This window comes from Jaculus jaculus, chromosome 1, assembly GCF_020740685.1.
Source record: "Jaculus jaculus isolate mJacJac1 chromosome 1, mJacJac1.mat.Y.cur, whole genome shotgun sequence".
NCBI classification, from domain to species: Eukaryota; Metazoa; Chordata; class Mammalia; order Rodentia; family Dipodidae; genus Jaculus; species Jaculus jaculus.
The window spans coordinates 121,626,097-121,643,251 of record NC_059102.1 but is presented as its reverse complement, the minus strand read 5'-3'; the positions used below and the strand labels follow the sequence as shown (position 1 = coordinate 121,643,251).

The following is a 17,155-nucleotide window of genomic DNA, read 5'->3' as shown; positions in this document are numbered from 1 at the left end:
GTTCTGTTCCCAAAATGACGTAGCCCTGTAGCAGATATCTCCCTAGTAGGGGCTCAAGTTGCACGCTCAATTTTAGTTAAACACCTGAGTCTATAGGGCCAAACATTCAAACTACCACATCCTAGAATTTTAATGTAGAGAGATTAGAATGTTGAAGGTCCACAGCCAAATTATCTTGGGCTCTTTTGACCCTTAACAGCTATTTATTGCCCACTTCTGTGTCTGAACTAACATCCTTGTGACTGCCAAATGGTCAGGTGAAGCCTTTTTGGAATGCACTGACAGACCACCATCTTTATATTGTCATATAGCAGCTGAAAGCCAATGCAGATTTACCATTTTGCTATAACTCACCTACTTGATGTATTTGAAAAGTATCCTGGTTTATAACTTCTTTTGTGTTGTAACTATAATAATGTTAAAAAATTCTGACCACAGTGGAACATAAAATTTGGGATAACCCAAATCTGTATTCCTGGGCCACTCATATTTGGCTCAAGAATAAACAATGTTTTACTCCCTTTGAGGTAAGAGCTGTGTGTGTTTTAAGTTAAAAGGAGATAAATTTTGTCTGGAATTTAATCAATGAAAATAGCACTGAAGAGTCTTCAAATCAACAATCAAGTGGGGTGGTTAGGCATGTTGTTTTGCAATATGCCTATTTTTCCTCCAACCAGGAGAGAGATAATTTTGTCTTATGAATATTAATTAAAGTGGGTAGTTTCATTTAGGGGACATGTCACATGCATCTTGAATTCAGCTGATACTGCAAGAGGCACACATGCTCTGAGGCTAACTGAAGAGATTTTTCATGTTTGATAGCAGCCCTCAGGAGGTGTGCTCAAAGACAAATTTCTTGCAATTTCATTTCCTGTGCTTTCTCTTCTCTCTTTGCCATGCCCCTATGATACCCTTCCCACATGCAGTATAAAAATGGTGCAACTCAGCCGTACAGTTCTTTTCCAACAATTCAAAGTATCATGTTGCTATCACTCAGGTTGAAACCTAAAAGTTTGTGAACAGAATGGCAGACATAACCATGAGAAAAATAGATCCAAGCTCCTAAATAATATGTATTTGACATCAGATGCACCATGTTATTTACTACAAAGTTTACTGTGCAATTTCACAATAAAAGTACACATGAAAGTTTAGATTTGTTAGACTTAATATTCTCAAAAACTAACTCTTGACTTAGCTGTTAAGCACTTGCCTTTGAAGCCTAAGGACCCTGGTTTGAGGCTCAATTCCCCAGGACCCACGTTAGCCAGATGCACAAGGGGGCGCACGCGTCTGGAGTTCATTTGCAGTGGCTGGAGGCCCTGGTGTGCCATTCTCTCTGTCTCTCTGTGTCTGCCTCTTTCTATGTCTGTCGCTCTCAAATAAATAGAAAAATAAACAAAAAAGTTTAAAAAAAAACTAACTCTGAAATTTCCTTTTAGCACATTTTACATGACAAGCTACAAAAAATTTTAGGTATGTGGTATATCATTCCATGTATGTCATGAACCTAAGCTTCCCCAACTCTTCAAGCACATATGCACTGGAGTTTGAAGGTTTATGGTTCTAGACTCATCTCTATGCCTGTCCTTGGCAAATGTCACAGATCCCTTTGGGTCTCCTTCTAGGCGTGTGGAAGAAAGGATACAAATGACCTCAGTCATTCTCAAATTGCATTGATACAGAACATGGGCAAGCTGCACAGAAGTCTGACTGCTTACAGAACAAAAGGCCTTATTTTCTTAATTCAATATATTTCTTCCATAATTTATGTCAACATTTTTCTGTTGCTGTTAGTCATAAAAGGAATAAACTTAGAAAATATCAATACTTAGTGAATAAATAACGTATGAAAACAGTTCGATGCAAAATCGCAAGGAAGAAGTCTGGGGAGATGGCCTAGCAGTTAAGACACTTGTCTTCGTAGCCTGAGGAGCCAGATTTGATTCCCCAGGACCCACGTAAGCCAGATGCCCAAGATGGACATGCATCTGGAGTTCGTTTGCAGTGGCTAGAGACCCTAGCATGCCCATTCTCTCTCTCTCTATCCCTCTCTCTCTCTCTCTCCTTCTTTCTCTTATAACTAAATAAAATATTTTTAATAGTCACACTGAAGAAAATTGCCAGATGTTCATAATGTTTATTTCCATTGTATCAAAGCAGGTTAAGTTTCTGGCAATTTGATAAGTTTTTATATATTTAATTCGTTCATTTATTTATTTATTTTATTATTTATGAGAGAGTGGGGTAGTTGGGAGGGAGAGTGAATGGGTGCACCACCTTGTGTGTCTGGCTTTACCTGTGCACTGGGACAGCGAACAAGGGTCCTTTGGCTTTGTAGGCAAGCCCCTGAATCACTAAGCCATCTTTCCAGCCTTTTTTTTTTTTCTTTTGCTATTCAAAGCATGCAGGAAATTTTTTTGTATTTATTTTTATTTATTAGAGAGAGAGAGAGAGAGAGAGAGAGAGAGAGAATGGGTGCACCAGGGCCTCTAGCCATTGCAAACAAACTCCAGATGCATGCTGTACTGTGAATCTGGCTTACACGGGTCCTGGAGAACCGAACCTGAATACTTTGGCTTTGCAGACAAGTACCTTAACTGTTAAGCCCCCTCCAGCCCTACAAGAGAAGTTTGTGTCTCAGTGTGTTTGTCAGTGAGCAAAATACTCTACAACTATAGTAGCCATGATTTCTAGTTGCTTCATTAATGCACCCGGACAACTTGCTTGAACTCTGTTGGTCTTAAAGTCTTTTCAGGTTTTTTTCTAGCCTAAAGATTGTGCATTTCTTTTCAGGTCAAATATGTGAAGAAAATATAAATGAGTGTAACTCCAGTCCTTGTTTAAATAAAGGAACCTGCATTGATGGTCTGGCTGGCTATCGCTGTGTGTGTATGAGAGGATATAGTGGTAAGACGTTGCCATTCTTTCTCCTTTGACTTGAGAGTCTGTGAATCCATTAAAATTAGTACATTTACTGACATAAAATATAAATGTTATTCTTGGATTTTAGGAACATACTGTTAGGTAGATTCATGTGTGTGTCAAGACAAACTTTTAGGAAAAATTGAAGACAAATAATGTGAACAATATTTATAACAAATGAATATTAAAAGTTCATGGAAAATAATACATAAAAATGTATACTTAATTGATAGGGTAGTAGCCTAAGAAAGAAAATGGCTAGTGAAGGAAAAAGACAAGGTCAAAGAAACAGGAAAAAATTAAACTAAGTTTACTAATTATCATTTTTGACATTATCTCAACTGGATACCTATTACTAATCTTAGATTTAGAAAGAAGATAAGAGAGAAGATTGTCAAAAATATAGAGTCCTAAAATGGCTCACAAAAGCCATTGTTCATTGTAAAATTGATTTTGAGTAGGTTTAATTGGCAAGTAGCAAGGCAATCTCTCTCCTACTCATTTAGGCCTAGTTTCCTCCAAGAAGCCAATACTCATGTTTCCCACGGGGGCAATCATTAAAGATCATTCGCATCCTCACTCATCCTCAGGCCTACACTGTGAAACAAAAGTCAATGAATGTCAATCAAGCCCATGCTTAAACAATGGAGCCTGTGAAGACCAAGTTGGAAGGTTCTTGTGCAAATGTCCACCTGGATTTTTGGGTACCCGGTGTGAGAAAAACGTGGATGAGTGTCTCAGTCAGCCGTGTCAAAATGGAGCCACTTGTAAGGATGGTGCCAACAGCTTCAGGTAAAAGGCCAAGTCTGGACTTCCACTTTCTATCTTCTTGACCATTGTGTCATTGTACAAGCCTTATGAAGCATTAACTGAAAGTCCTCAAGGCAGTACTCCTCATCTGCTGACCCAAGGATAGATGCAATACAATCTCAATGCCACTTGAGGAAAGGCAGCCTGGAGGTGAGGCTACAGCTTTTAAGAAGGCAACTATGATGTTGGAAGTTGCTATATGATTCTGATGCCTAGCCAGGTTTGGTAACTTCTGCTGTAAACTTAGGAGTTCATAACAAAATGAAAGGATATATAATTCAAGTACACAAAAGCAACCCATATTTCAAATGTTTTTACATTCTAGCTGAAGTTTTTACACTAGGTATATCAGCCACTTTCTCATTTCTGTGTATGAAGACCTGACCAGAAACAACTTAAGGAAGGGAAGGTTTATTTTTTGACTTACAGCATTGAATAGAAGTTTAATGTCAGGGAAAGAATGGAGTCAGGAACAGGAAGATAAAAGGGAAATGTGGCTGGGCTATAAAGCCTCAGGTTCTACCCCCAATGATATACTTCTTCTAGCAAGGTTCCATCTCTTAAATGTTTCATAACCTTCCCAAGTTGTGCCACCAACTGGGGACTAAAGGCTCAAACTCTTAGTGAAACATGAGCCTATGAGGAACAGTTTATATTCAAACCATAGAAGATTAAAAAAAAAAAGAAGCAGAACTGTTCACAAAATCACACTGACTCTGTACACATATAGATTTACCATCCATGATTTATAGTCATGAGGTCTTATCAATACAGCAGTGTTTTCTCATGGGGGTGTTACATTTTCCAGCACCTAACGACACACAGTGACAAATTTCCAAATGAACAAATGTTCTAAATTCTCTCCAGGCTTCAAAAAAGTTGGAAGAATATCAAATTAATCTAAATGCTAATTGCAGGAAAGAAAAAGATAAAATTCAGAATGATGTAGACTGTGGACAGAATGAACATATTTCATGGCTGAGCAACTGGTAGTGTTGTAATGATATCAAACATGTAAGGTGAGATGAAGTTGAGCAAAATTTTATCTGAAATATACTTACCAGAAAATGCAGAAACCCAGTAAAGATGATCCCACACTTTCAACTCAGAATCCCCTTTAAATTCTCTAATTACCATTTATCCATGTTGGTCATCTTTACTTAGTTCAATATCAAAGACATCTCCATATGAATCTGTGCTAATGTTATTCCTCTAGTTACAAATATTTCAATCACACAGAATTGCAAAGAATATTAAAAGGATGCATCCATAGCTGGTTATCAACTCTTAGTATGTTGCCAAATTTGATTCATATATATTTTTTATCAGGAAGAGAGAGAGAGATTGAGAATTGGTGTGCCAGGGCCTCCAGCCACTGTAATTGAACTCTAGATGCATGTGCCATCTTGTACACATGTGCACTCTTACACCTTTGTGTAAGGGACCTGGAGAGTTGAACATAAATCCTTATAGGCTTTGCAGGCAAGCACCTTAAATGCTAAGCCATCTCTTCAGCCCTGATTCATATATTTTGTATAAAATAGAGTTGGGGTACATACACACACACACATGCACACAGCTTTCTCACTGATAACCACTATCTTGAAATAGGCATATGTCTTTCTTATTTACTTATTTAGGGTTTACATATTATACATACATCACTTCTATAAATTATATTTGTACTTACTTGTTAGATAAGTGATATCATATTACATTGATATCCTTTTGTAATTGCAGGTATTGAATGTTGATACATCTGGCTGTGGTTTATTCATTCAGCTATTGCTTAGTGTCCCATTACATGATTAAATCTTGCCTTAATTTCCTATTCTTACCATTAAAATAATGCTGCCATGAATACTGGTTACTAGGTTCACACGTACCTTGTGCAGTAGTCTTCTAGAACAGATAATAGGAAATGGGTAAATGGAATTCTAAGAATGAAAGCTCTTGCCTTCTCTTGACAATATCAAATTGCAATTCTACTTGCTATCTCTAGATTTCCTATTTCCAAACATCCTGGTTAATATTTGTTATTATCAGATGCATTCTTCATTCCTGTGGGTGTAAACAATTTGTTGTATACCACAAAGACCAACACTCAGAGTAAGAACAAAGTTGAAAATCCTGCTCTACCAGTCAGAAACAACAGGTCTTAATCAAATTACTTAACCAGGGGTTGGAGAGACAACCCAATTGGTAAAGTGCTTAGTGTGCAAGCATGAGGACTTGAGTTTGGATCCCTAGTACTCAAAGAATATGCTAGACTCCGTGGTGCACACCTGTAATTCCAGCTCTGGGGAGTCAGAGAGAGGAGAATTCCCTGGGCTTGCTGGTTCACTAGTCTAGCCAAATTGGTGACCTCCACGCTCATGAAAAACCCTATCTCAAAGACTAAGACAGGCAGCAGTTGAGGAAGACACTTATGACAACCTCTGCCACTAGCACCTGATGCACCCACACAAACACAATCAACCTTTTTGACCCATTTTAACTTATCATGAAATAGGAGAAAGAAAAATATCTCATTGCTGTAAAGATATACATAAAGGTTATAGAATGATATCCATACTTGTTTATATTATCCTATGAACGTCTACGGGGAGAAAACCTACAACAGGTAAATAATATTTCACCCGGGCTGAAAGTACTTTTCTTATTTTTCTACTACATCTCTAATACATATTATTTTAAATAGATTTATTATCAGGTGAACAGAAAAATGTAGCTAATAATTAAAGCACAATTTTGATGTAGGAAATAGGCTTTGCCATATCAATATTCAGAGTCCTCTGAGACCAAGTTATCATAAATGAGAGATTTCCTCTAATGGCTTCCTATAACTGTTCTGATTGCTACAGCATTTTGTTTCTTTTTAGGTGCCAGTGTGTACCAGGATTCACAGGGCCACACTGTGAGTTGAACATCAATGAATGCCAGTCCAACCCATGTAGAAATCAGGCCACATGTATAGATCAACTAAACTCATACAGTTGTAAATGCCACCCGGGATTTTCAGGCAGCAGGTGTGAAACAGGTATATATGAACTTAATATGATTATTAAAAAACTAAAAATGGTAACAGAATAACACTGTCAATTTTCATCTGTACTGAGTACTGCCTACATGCCAAGGGCTATGCTAGGTGTTTATACTTTCTCAGTCCTCATACTCATCCAATACAGGAGGTGCTGTTGTCAGTAACCCTAAGTAGCACACAGATGAGGAAACTGCACCTTAGAAATACAAAGGGAAAATGAAGGAAATCCCCCGTATCTCTTCATCCTGCTCTCCTCCTTTCCCTACTCTTCCCGTTACTCTTTTGTTTTGTTTTGTTTTTGTTTTTGTTTTCAGTATGGTCTCAGGGTGGCCTTGAACTCACAGTGATCCTCCTAATTCTCCCTCCTGGGATTAAATGTATGTACTACCACACCTACCCCTTCCCTTTTTTTTTTTTTTTCAGTCTTGTTCATTTTAATACTATTTTTAAAGTTGAAAGTTGACCATCTATAATTGTGTATATTTACGTGGTGTAAAGTGAATTTATGAATACAGTGTGCACTATTTAAATCAATTTAGTTAACACATCCATTGCCTCAAATGCTTAACATTGTTTTTGGTGAGAACACTTGAAATGTACTATCTTAGCAGTTTTGAAACATATCATTACAGTATTAACATATTTACCATGCTATGCAATAGAACTCAAGCCAATGAATGAACAAAACCACTTTTTACTCTTTTCTGAGGTTTTGTAAGCGTTAATCATCACTTCTTCAGCATGTTTAGAAAGGATTCTTTGAAAAGCTACTTAACTTAGACCATGAGAGTTTATGGACATGTGAGAGAATCAGTAGACCAGTGCTAAATTGCTCTGCAGAAAACTGAGGTCTTATAGCTGACAGACTTGTGTTTCATTGAGTAGGTTTTGTAGGTTTGGATCAGAGTGGAATTGTTCATGAACTAGGGAAGACCTGGAGCCCTGAGCAGGGTCAGACATTGCCCTTGAGTTACTGCCTGTACTCTCCAGCAACACCAAACCCTTCCTCTCCTCTGAGTCTTTCTCATCGGCATAAACATCTGCTGTGCCTTCTCTCAACCTTTTAAAAATATGTCTTATTTATTTATGAGAGACAAACAGTGAGAGAATGGGTATACCAGGGTCTACAGCCACTGCAAACAAATTCCAGCCATACTCACCACCTTGTGCATCTGGTTTGCATGGGTATTGGAGAATCGAATATGGGTCCTCAGGCTTCACAGGCAATCATCTTAACCCCTAAGCAATCTCTCCACCCTTCTCTCAGCTACTATAACACTCTAATTCTATGTTTTTTTCCTCTTACTCTGCTCCCTCTTACAATTGAGGTTTTGCCCTTTCTTGTTTTAAAGTTATTTATGTATAATCAGACAGAGACACACAGAGACAGAGAAAGAGATAGAATGGATCCACCAGGGCCTCTAGCCACTGCAAACAAACTCCAGACACATGCACCATTTTGTGCATCCGGCTTTATGTGGGTACTAGGGAATCAAACCCAGGTCTTTAGGCTTTGCAGGCAAACACCTTAACTGCGTAGCTCTCTCTCCAGCCCCTTGCCCTCTCTTATATATTCACTATTTATTTTATTTAAGAATGTACATGTATTTTGCAAATAACCTGTGTTTAATTTTGAAATTGCTTCTCAAGTCATTGTATTTATAGAACATTAACTTCTTTGACACTGAGAGCCTCTTACCTGCTGCTTACTTGAGACCATTGGAAACCAGTACCACATTCTGCACATTTCCTTGTTTGTTGCAGAACAGTCTGCAGGTTTTAACCTGGATTTTGAGGTCTCGGGCATCTATGGCTATGTCATGCTTGATGGAGTACTTCCATCGCTCCATGCTATCACCTGTGCATTCTGGATGAACTCCTCTGACACCATCAACTATGGAACTCCAATCTCCTATGCTCTTGAGGATGACAGTGACAATACCTTCCTCCTGACTGATTATAACGGGTAAGCACAAGTGCTCACATGGGCTATGAAAGTGGGTCTTGGGGTTGGGAAGCATAATGCCTAGAGGAAGCATATCAGTCCAACATTTATGTAGCTCTCTTTCTTTTCTTAAAATGTGTATGAGAGTGTGTGTGTGCAGGTGCCAGAGTGAGCACACACACATGTGTCTTTGCATGTGGAGGCCAGAGGGCAACCTCACATGTCATTCCTCAGAAATGCTGTCTGGATTTTTTTAATACAGATTCTTTCATTGGCCTGGAACTGACCAATTAGGCAAAACTGGCAGGCCAGTGAGCCCCAAGGATCTGCTGGTCTCCATCACCGCAGTGCTGGGATTACAAATGCATTTTCTAAAACCCACTGAGCCTGACTATTTTACATGGGTTCTGGGGATCAAGCCCCTGTCCTCATGCTTGCATGCCAAACACTTAATCTCCTCAGCCTAACTCTCATTCATCCTTGACTCTCCAAAGTCACCAGGTGGTAAATTGTCTCAAATTGTACAATTGTTGTCTTGGCTCATCCTAAGAAATTTTCTCATCCCTCAATGTTGGAGAAATGCTAAACTAGAATTGAGCACAATTACTAAATCAAGTGTGCTTCTAAAATATCACCAAATGGAGAAAAGTCACTAGTGGATTTACACAAAATACTTTACCCACAAAAATAAATAAATAAATAAATAAATAGTATTGTGCCTCCCCAAAAGGATTGCAGCACATAACTAATGACTGTGTTTCCTGGACTCTTCCTCTCCACAGCTGGGTTCTGTATGTGAATGGCAAGGAAAAGATAACCAACTGTCCCTCCGTGAATGATGGTGCTTGGCATCACATCGCAGTCACTTGGACAAGTGCTGGTGGAGCCTGGAAAGTCTATGTTGATGGAAAATTATCTGACAGCGGAACTGGCCTCTCTGTCGGCACAGCCATACCTGGTATGTCTTGGCAAACGGGGTGTATTTCTGTCAGACTCTAGAGGAGGTGGAGCTCACGTGAGCATCAAGGTCATGAGCTTTGTTGTCCATGCTTTCAGACAGAGATCTACACTTGTGCCTCTCACTCGCCAGTTGCCGAGCATTTGGACTGTGAGCTAGTAGAGTGTTTTCTTAGATGAACTGTGTGGCTCTGTAAGAGATTTCTTTGTGACTTTAAGACAGAACCGAGCTGACATGTGGTTGCTAAACTGTCTTGGAAGGAGGAGATGAACTGTGAATGTGTTCTGCTTTACTACTTATTTGTTTGTGTTAGGGGCTTTCTGTCTGTTTGGGGATATAAGTATATAGGCTGGACCACTGATAACAGTTTTCCATCTTTTCAAATAGAATTCAGTATTTTATCTAAAAGTTCTTTTTTTTCCTTTTATTTCATTTTTTTTATTATTAGATAAGGACATATTTTGTATGTAAACACAACATGTTGATATCATCCTTTCCTTCCTCCCTACACCTTTTCTGAACAGGCCTTCCTCATTGGGGATGCACATCAACCCCAGGGGAATTGTGGGTCATGCATTATTGGGGCAGCAATCAGTTATGGGGGAGAGGCAATGTCTCTGTGCAAAATGTCCCAACTTGTGGCTCTAACAATCTCTCTGCCCCCACTTCCGCAAAATTCCCTGAGCCATGCTGGGAGCATTTTTAAGTCTACTTCAGTTATGGGCAATTAGGAGCATCTAGATGTCTGGTTTGGTAGGTGTTGAGTGTCCTCAGTATCTTTCTCCATCACCTTTGTGCTGATATCAGCTTAACTAAGAGAGCAGCATTATAATTTCCCTAATTCCTCTGTGGTTTCAGCTGGGGCCAGGGTGCAGTGTGCTGGGTCATTTATCAACTCAAGTCCAGTTCCCATCTGAAAAAGAGAAGCAGCTTCTCCAATGGAGAGTGAAGTCAGCACCAGTTAAATGGGATAACCATTATTAATTTAGAGAGAATTATAAGGGTTTAGACACTATTGTAGTGTAAGGTTAGTGGGAGCTTGATAATGGAAAGCAGAATCATTGTCTGGATATGATTCTGACTTGTTTCCCAGTTCCAGATATAGTTTCCTCTCCACTAAGCAGATCTGTTAGCCAATCCAAGAGAAGTTGGTTACCTACCATGACTGTGTGCCACTACTGCACTTGTGTGAGCATCATGTCAGGTTGTTTGTTTCTGAGTCACTTAGACTTTGAGTTGCTTGGACAGATGTTGGCCACATTCCCCTGGTGGCTCATGTAGCACCTTCCAGCACTAGATGGGCTATTATCTGAGGACTGGATCTCCTCTGGATTACAGTCAGGTCTCTCCATGGTCCGTGCCAGCAGAGATTGGTGTCTTCAGCAGTAGGATCTTAGCATTAACCTCTGGTGGGTAATTAAGTGCTCTGACAGAATCTGTCATGTTTGTTTTAGGAGACCTAGTAGATCTCTCTGATCAACAGCACATTGTGGATGTAGACCACATCCTGGTACAAGGAATTATAGGCCAACACCAAGGGAAAGGGAAAAAAGAAAAAGCCAGAGAAGAAAGAGAAACAGGAGAAATTTGAGGTTAGGTTTCATCTCACTCTCTCCATGTCCCTTCGATTCAGGTGCTCCCTCTAAGGTTTGCTTGAGGGTTCCACCTTTTAGTCTGATTTCCAGGATATAGGATTATATGGTACCACTTCAATTTGGGTTCAGATTTTGTTTCCCCCACTCCTTTTCTCTTCCCTCAAGTCCTACCCTCCATATGGTCCAAGCCTCAAGATGCTCTTCAATTATGTCATCAACTTGGGCTAATCCAGGTTAGGAACTTCACATCAGTGAGATCATGTGACGATTGTTTTTCGGTGATTTTGTGAATTCATGCAAAATGATCTGTTCCAAGTTCAACCATTTTTCTACAAATTTCAATGTGTTGAACATTTTCTTAAGTTTTGTAATTCTTCCTCTGAGAACTTCCTATTTGGTTCTCTGCCCCACTTATGGAGTGGGTTGTTTGATTTTTTTTTTTTTATTGTTTAGTTTTTGAGTTCTTCATAGATTCTAGATGTTAGGCTTATGTCAGTGTTATAGCTGGCAAAGATTTTCTCCCATTCAGTGGGTAATCTATTGGCTCTGCTTAGAGTATGTTTGTCTATGTGAAAGGTTTTTATCTTCATGAGATCCCATTGAAGTCACAACAACCAATGAGACCCTGGTAAAAAAAAAAAAAAAAAAAAAAAAATCACTGAACTTGAAACTAACTATCAATGAACCAACAGTCATATCAATGAAATTGAACAGAATCATCTCCTACAGCATTCAGCTTTTGACAGTAAGCTTAAGTTAATGGAAGAAAACGTTAGAGTCCTCCAAAGAGATATGGATAAATTGAAGATAAGTCAAGAAATGGAAGACCTCAACAACCAGTTGATTAAGCTTAATGAAGACTTGCTCAAATGCAAGAGTGAACTACAGGAAGCATCAAGAAAATCAGAATTTGAATTGAAATCATACTTCAAAAAAGGGATGGACATTATACAAAACAATACAACAGACAACAAAAATTAAACAGAATTTATGAAAACCTCTCTATAACCACTCACTAACAGAGTTACTCATGTGGAAGACAGAACCTCTGACCTGGAAAATAAGACAGAAGAAATTGTTTGGGAGGCCAAAAGCTTTGCTACATTCAAAAATCAAGTGAACAGAATACAAGGGCACTACTCTAAAATGACCAAATCCAGATCATGGGCATACCACAAGGAGAGGAAATCCAGACCAGAAGCATAGAAAACATACACAACAAAATTATTGAAGAAAGTTTTCCAAATCTTGCAAAACAGAGACCTATCCAGATACAAGAAGCCCACAAAACACCAAACAGGCAGAACCAAAGAAGAAACTCTCCAAGACATATCATAGCTAAAACCCTTAACATTGAAAACAGAGTGTGTTAAAAGCAGCAAGAGAGAAGCAATTCACAACATACAAAGGCAATCCCATTAGGATAACATCAGATTTCTCAAAGGAAACCCTGAAAGCCAAAAGGGCCTAGAATAAAACACTTCAAAGTCTGAAAAACTATGGCTTCCAACCCAAGCCACTTTACCCAGCAAAAGTATCCCTCATAAGAGATGGTGAAAGAAAAACTTTTCATGAAAAAAGTCAACTATATAGTTCTTTAAGATAAATATTTAAGGCTGAGGATGTAGCACAGTTGGTTACGTGTGAGTTAATAAATAGAAGAATTACATCCATGACTTTTTAAGTAATGTACTTACCACTTATTTTTAAGCATTTTTGCATAAAATTTTACACATATCATTTAATTTTATATAAAGTACTTATATGAAATGTATACCACACTGGATTTGATCCTGTCACCACACCTGTAATCCCAGCACTTGGGAGGTAGAGACAAGAGAATCAAACATTCAGTGTCATTCTCTGCTACATAGCAAGTCTCAGACAAGTTTGGGATTTGAGATACTGTCTCAAATATAATAAGTCAATATTCAGGAAGCTATGAACTGAAAAATGCAAAAGTATTACATGGCAATGAATTTGATACATGTGAGTTAATAAATAGAAGAATTATATCCTTGACATTTTAAAACCTTCCTCATGCTTGTATTATTTAAACATGGTGTCTGGGTAAAAGGAAATTAAATAAGAATAATTTAAAATACTAAATTGGCTAACATATTCTAGAAGTATGTTGTACTGAGCTACGATAAGCATATTAATATATATAATACAAGGAAGATGAATATCCATGGAAATGTGTTGTAATGCCTTTCCAAAACCTCAACATGGATCTTGTTTTATATTTTAGAAATCTGTACTTACTTTTATACTAAGGTCCATGGAACTCAAACTGAAGTTAATTCATTTGTGAATATAGAAAACAGGACCAGGGAGCGGCTCAGAAGTTAGAGGCACTTCCTTACAAGCCTGCCATCCCAAGTTTGATTCCTCAGCACCCACATAAAGCCAGATGTCAAGTGGCACATTTCTTTTTTTCTGGAATCCTGCCACACCCATAGCAATGGGAGGAAGCGCCAGGAGATGCTCTCAGACCAGCTAGGCTGGTATGCTCAGCTAAACTGGTACACACACACACCCCAACAGAAAGAGCAAGGGAGACTTTTTCTTTCAAAAAGAAGATGGAAAGAGAGGAAAAGCACAGCAAAGTGTTCCCCATGTGCCACACATACACAAAAACAAATAATAATAAAAGAAAATATATAGTGAGCACCCACTAGGGAGGCAGGCATCTGTATAAGGCCTGGGTATTCAATGGTGAGCAAGATTCACATGATCCCAGCTCTCCCCAAGTTTTTGCTGTGGTTGGAGAATGAGATATGAACCCCATAATCACCCTAAATGACGTGTGGCTTCAAGCACGATGGAGGAATGAGACACCATTCCACGAAGTTCATAGTCAAGGAGCTGATGTAGAATGAGGACTTGATGCACACTGAAGGCTGCAGAGATAGCCGAGCTTAATCTCAAGGATATGTGTGCATTGACTAGTGAAGGAATGCCCCCCTCATTGCAAATGCTAAAGGAAAATCAACAAATGATTGTGGAATGCAGACTGAACATGATAAGCATTGTGTGTGGCTACAGCACAAGGTCGTGGGGAAAAAAAAAACAAAAACCACAAAACCTGTAGGCATGTTAAGGGTGAAGATTTTTCATTCCAGAATTAATAATTAGTCACTGTTGGGCTTAAAGATGGATGTTTTAGACAGAAGAGATACCTTGGATATCCTGGCATGGTCAGAATGAAGCAACAGGGGATGTGTGAAAAGCCTTCAACACCTTAAGCAACCAAGAAGTCTCTTACCAGCAGTGAACAAAGGATGCCCCAGTATAGGGAGGCCACTGAGCATTGTTACTAGAATGATGTGGAGCATTTGCTGTGCCTCCACTGGGAAAGGAACTTTGGATAAATGAAAAAGGAGAAGCAGCCTATCTTAACCTAAGAGTGATTGAAGGCATGGGTGAAACACACGCAGGTCCTCTCACAAGTATCCACACAATAACTGTGTGCCCAAACTCAGCTAACAGGGCAGCCTGGGTCTTGAGATTGTAGAAATGGCAGCCTCATGGGGAAGCTAGAACTGTATAAATAACGATACTTGCTTGTGTTATGATGAGAGGGAAAAGAGGAAATTCACGGAGTTCAGTGAAATTAAACAGAAGACAATTTGTAAGGGAATATATTGGGAACATTAACTTAGAGAAAGAGGGAATGAAAACAGACAGACCCAATAACACTGCACAAGTCATGCCGGGTGGGAATGTTGGGAAATGTATATAGAAGTAGCTTTTGAAAGTCATGATTATCTTATGAATTGGGACAAGACTGATAAGGTGTTGATAAAATCATTCGATAAATTTAAAATAGCATGTTCTATCAACATTTGCCCCTTTATAAAATTGAACAGAAAGCCACTAGATACACCCAAACTTCTTCTTCAGGAAGAGAGAGGCTCATAAAAGTTGAAAGGACTCTCTCAAGTTGCATTGCCAAAGCCTAACTCCTCTGACTTGTAACTGTACCCATCTCTTTGCCTCCTCTACCTTTTCTCCTTATATTAGTACATAGATCCATGTCCGCACATGTGGCTGGTGTGGGCCAATTATAAACAAAAGTCCACAGAAGTAGTGGAGGGATCCAGGAGGCTGTAGTTCAACAACCTCAGCTCCATTCCCCACACCACAGTGCTATATTCCTTCTTGTACTTTACTCCTTTTCATATTTTTTAAATATTTAATTTATTTATGTATTTGAGAGAGGGGAGAGGGAGATAGAAAGATTTGAGAAAGAGGCAGGTAGAGAGAAAGAATGGGCACACCAGGGCTCCCAGCCACTGCAAACAACTTCCAGTCACATGTGCCACCTTTTGCATCTGGCTTACGTGGATACTGAGAAATCAATCCTGGGTCCTTAGACTTTGCAGGCAAGTGCCTTAGCCAATAAGCCATCTCTCCAGCCCATGTTTTACCCCTTTGCTTAGAAATTTTATATCTTCCTTCCACATTAGATCAACTCTAATTTAGGCATTACTGATCCCCGCATTCTCTCTCTCTCTCTCTCTCTCTCTCTCTCTCTCTCTCTCTCTCTCTCTCTCTCTCTCTTTCTCCCTCTCTCTCTCTTTCTCTTTTGCATTGTCTCTGCATTCTTCTATGCAATACACCTCCATTGTTATATTCACCACACTATTAAAAAGTGTTACATGTATGTATTTTCTCTTGGAATTATAATCTCTTAGGGGCAGAAAACAGCCTCAGCTCTGTTGTCACATCTGTAACCCCAGCATCTCCATTTGCTTGCAACATGCCATTAGAGCTTCAAAAGCATGTGCTGAATTGGGCTGGCGGGTCTGGAGGGCTGAGTCAGAGCTGGCTGGGCAGGAAGAAGGGGAAAGGTATTGGGGATGGAAGGCACTGTGAGTGCAGAGGCAGACATCTGTAAATGGATTTGTGTGAGAAGGAGAGATTGGCAGATCCTTATCATTTGTAGCACAGTGTGTATGGAGAAAAAAAAGAAGATATGATGGAGAAAGATGCTAAAATATTATCTTACTGTAATACAATTGTGTATTCCCACAGGAATGCACACTTCTCCAGTAAATTAGGAGACATTAAGGAGAGTCAACAGGAAGTGACATTATCAGGTGAATTGGGGTGGTGGTTTCTTTTCTGATATTCTGATATTTCTTATCTTTTATTGATAAACAAAGAACACGTAGAGGCTAGGGAAATGCATCAGTCAGTCAGGCAGTCAGTAAAGCATTCACTATACAAGCATGAGGACCTCTCGCACCATGTGAAAGCACCCATGTTAAAGCCATGGTGGCTAATGTCTTTAATCACAGTGCTAGGGACAGAGACAGGCAAATCCCTGGGGTAAGATGGCTAGTTAGTTTTACCAGGTTGGTAAATTCTGAGTTCAGTGAGAGACCCTGTCTCAAAAAATAAGTTGGAAAACAATTGAGGAAGATCTTGATATTGGCCTCTGGTCACCACACACATGCACATATGAGCATGTGCTTACATACACACACACAAACACAGAGAGATAATTTATCCTTTTTTCAATGAATTAAGCCATGATGGAAGAGTAAAAAGTAGATTGAAGAAACATGAAAATAAAACCAGAACACTTTTATGGAAACTGCCTATGAAGATGGTCGTCTGACCACAGCAGTGAGTTAAAGATGTGTAGGGTGAATTAGAATCCATAATGTTGTGGAGTTCTGGTTGACAGACTTAATGGCTATCTTCATTGGCTTAGGTGGCTTAAGAAACAGGAGTATACTTTCTCTTACATCTTAAGGCTGAAGATGATGACATCTGAGGTGTCATCATGGTCTATTTCTGTCAGGGGCTCTCTTCCAGGCTCATCAACAGTCACCTACTTACTGTGTCCTCAGGTGGGAGGGGGAAGG

At 39.2% G+C, this 17,155-nt stretch overlaps 1 protein-coding gene across 1 annotated transcript in view; it reads left to right on the top strand.

Moving 5' to 3' along the window:
• Positions 1–17,155, top strand: part of Svep1 (sushi, von Willebrand factor type A, EGF and pentraxin domain containing 1) — a 201,648-nt gene that overhangs the window by 119,361 nt on the left and 65,132 nt on the right. Inside the window, exons 23-27 of the mRNA XM_045146479.1 lie at positions 2,797–2,910; positions 3,516–3,717; positions 6,618–6,775; positions 8,543–8,744; positions 9,506–9,681. Of these exons, the coding sequence (XP_045002414.1) occupies positions 2,797–2,910; positions 3,516–3,717; positions 6,618–6,775; positions 8,543–8,744; positions 9,506–9,681 (852 nt within the window). The remainder of the gene's footprint in view (positions 1–2,796; positions 2,911–3,515; positions 3,718–6,617; positions 6,776–8,542; positions 8,745–9,505; positions 9,682–17,155) is intronic.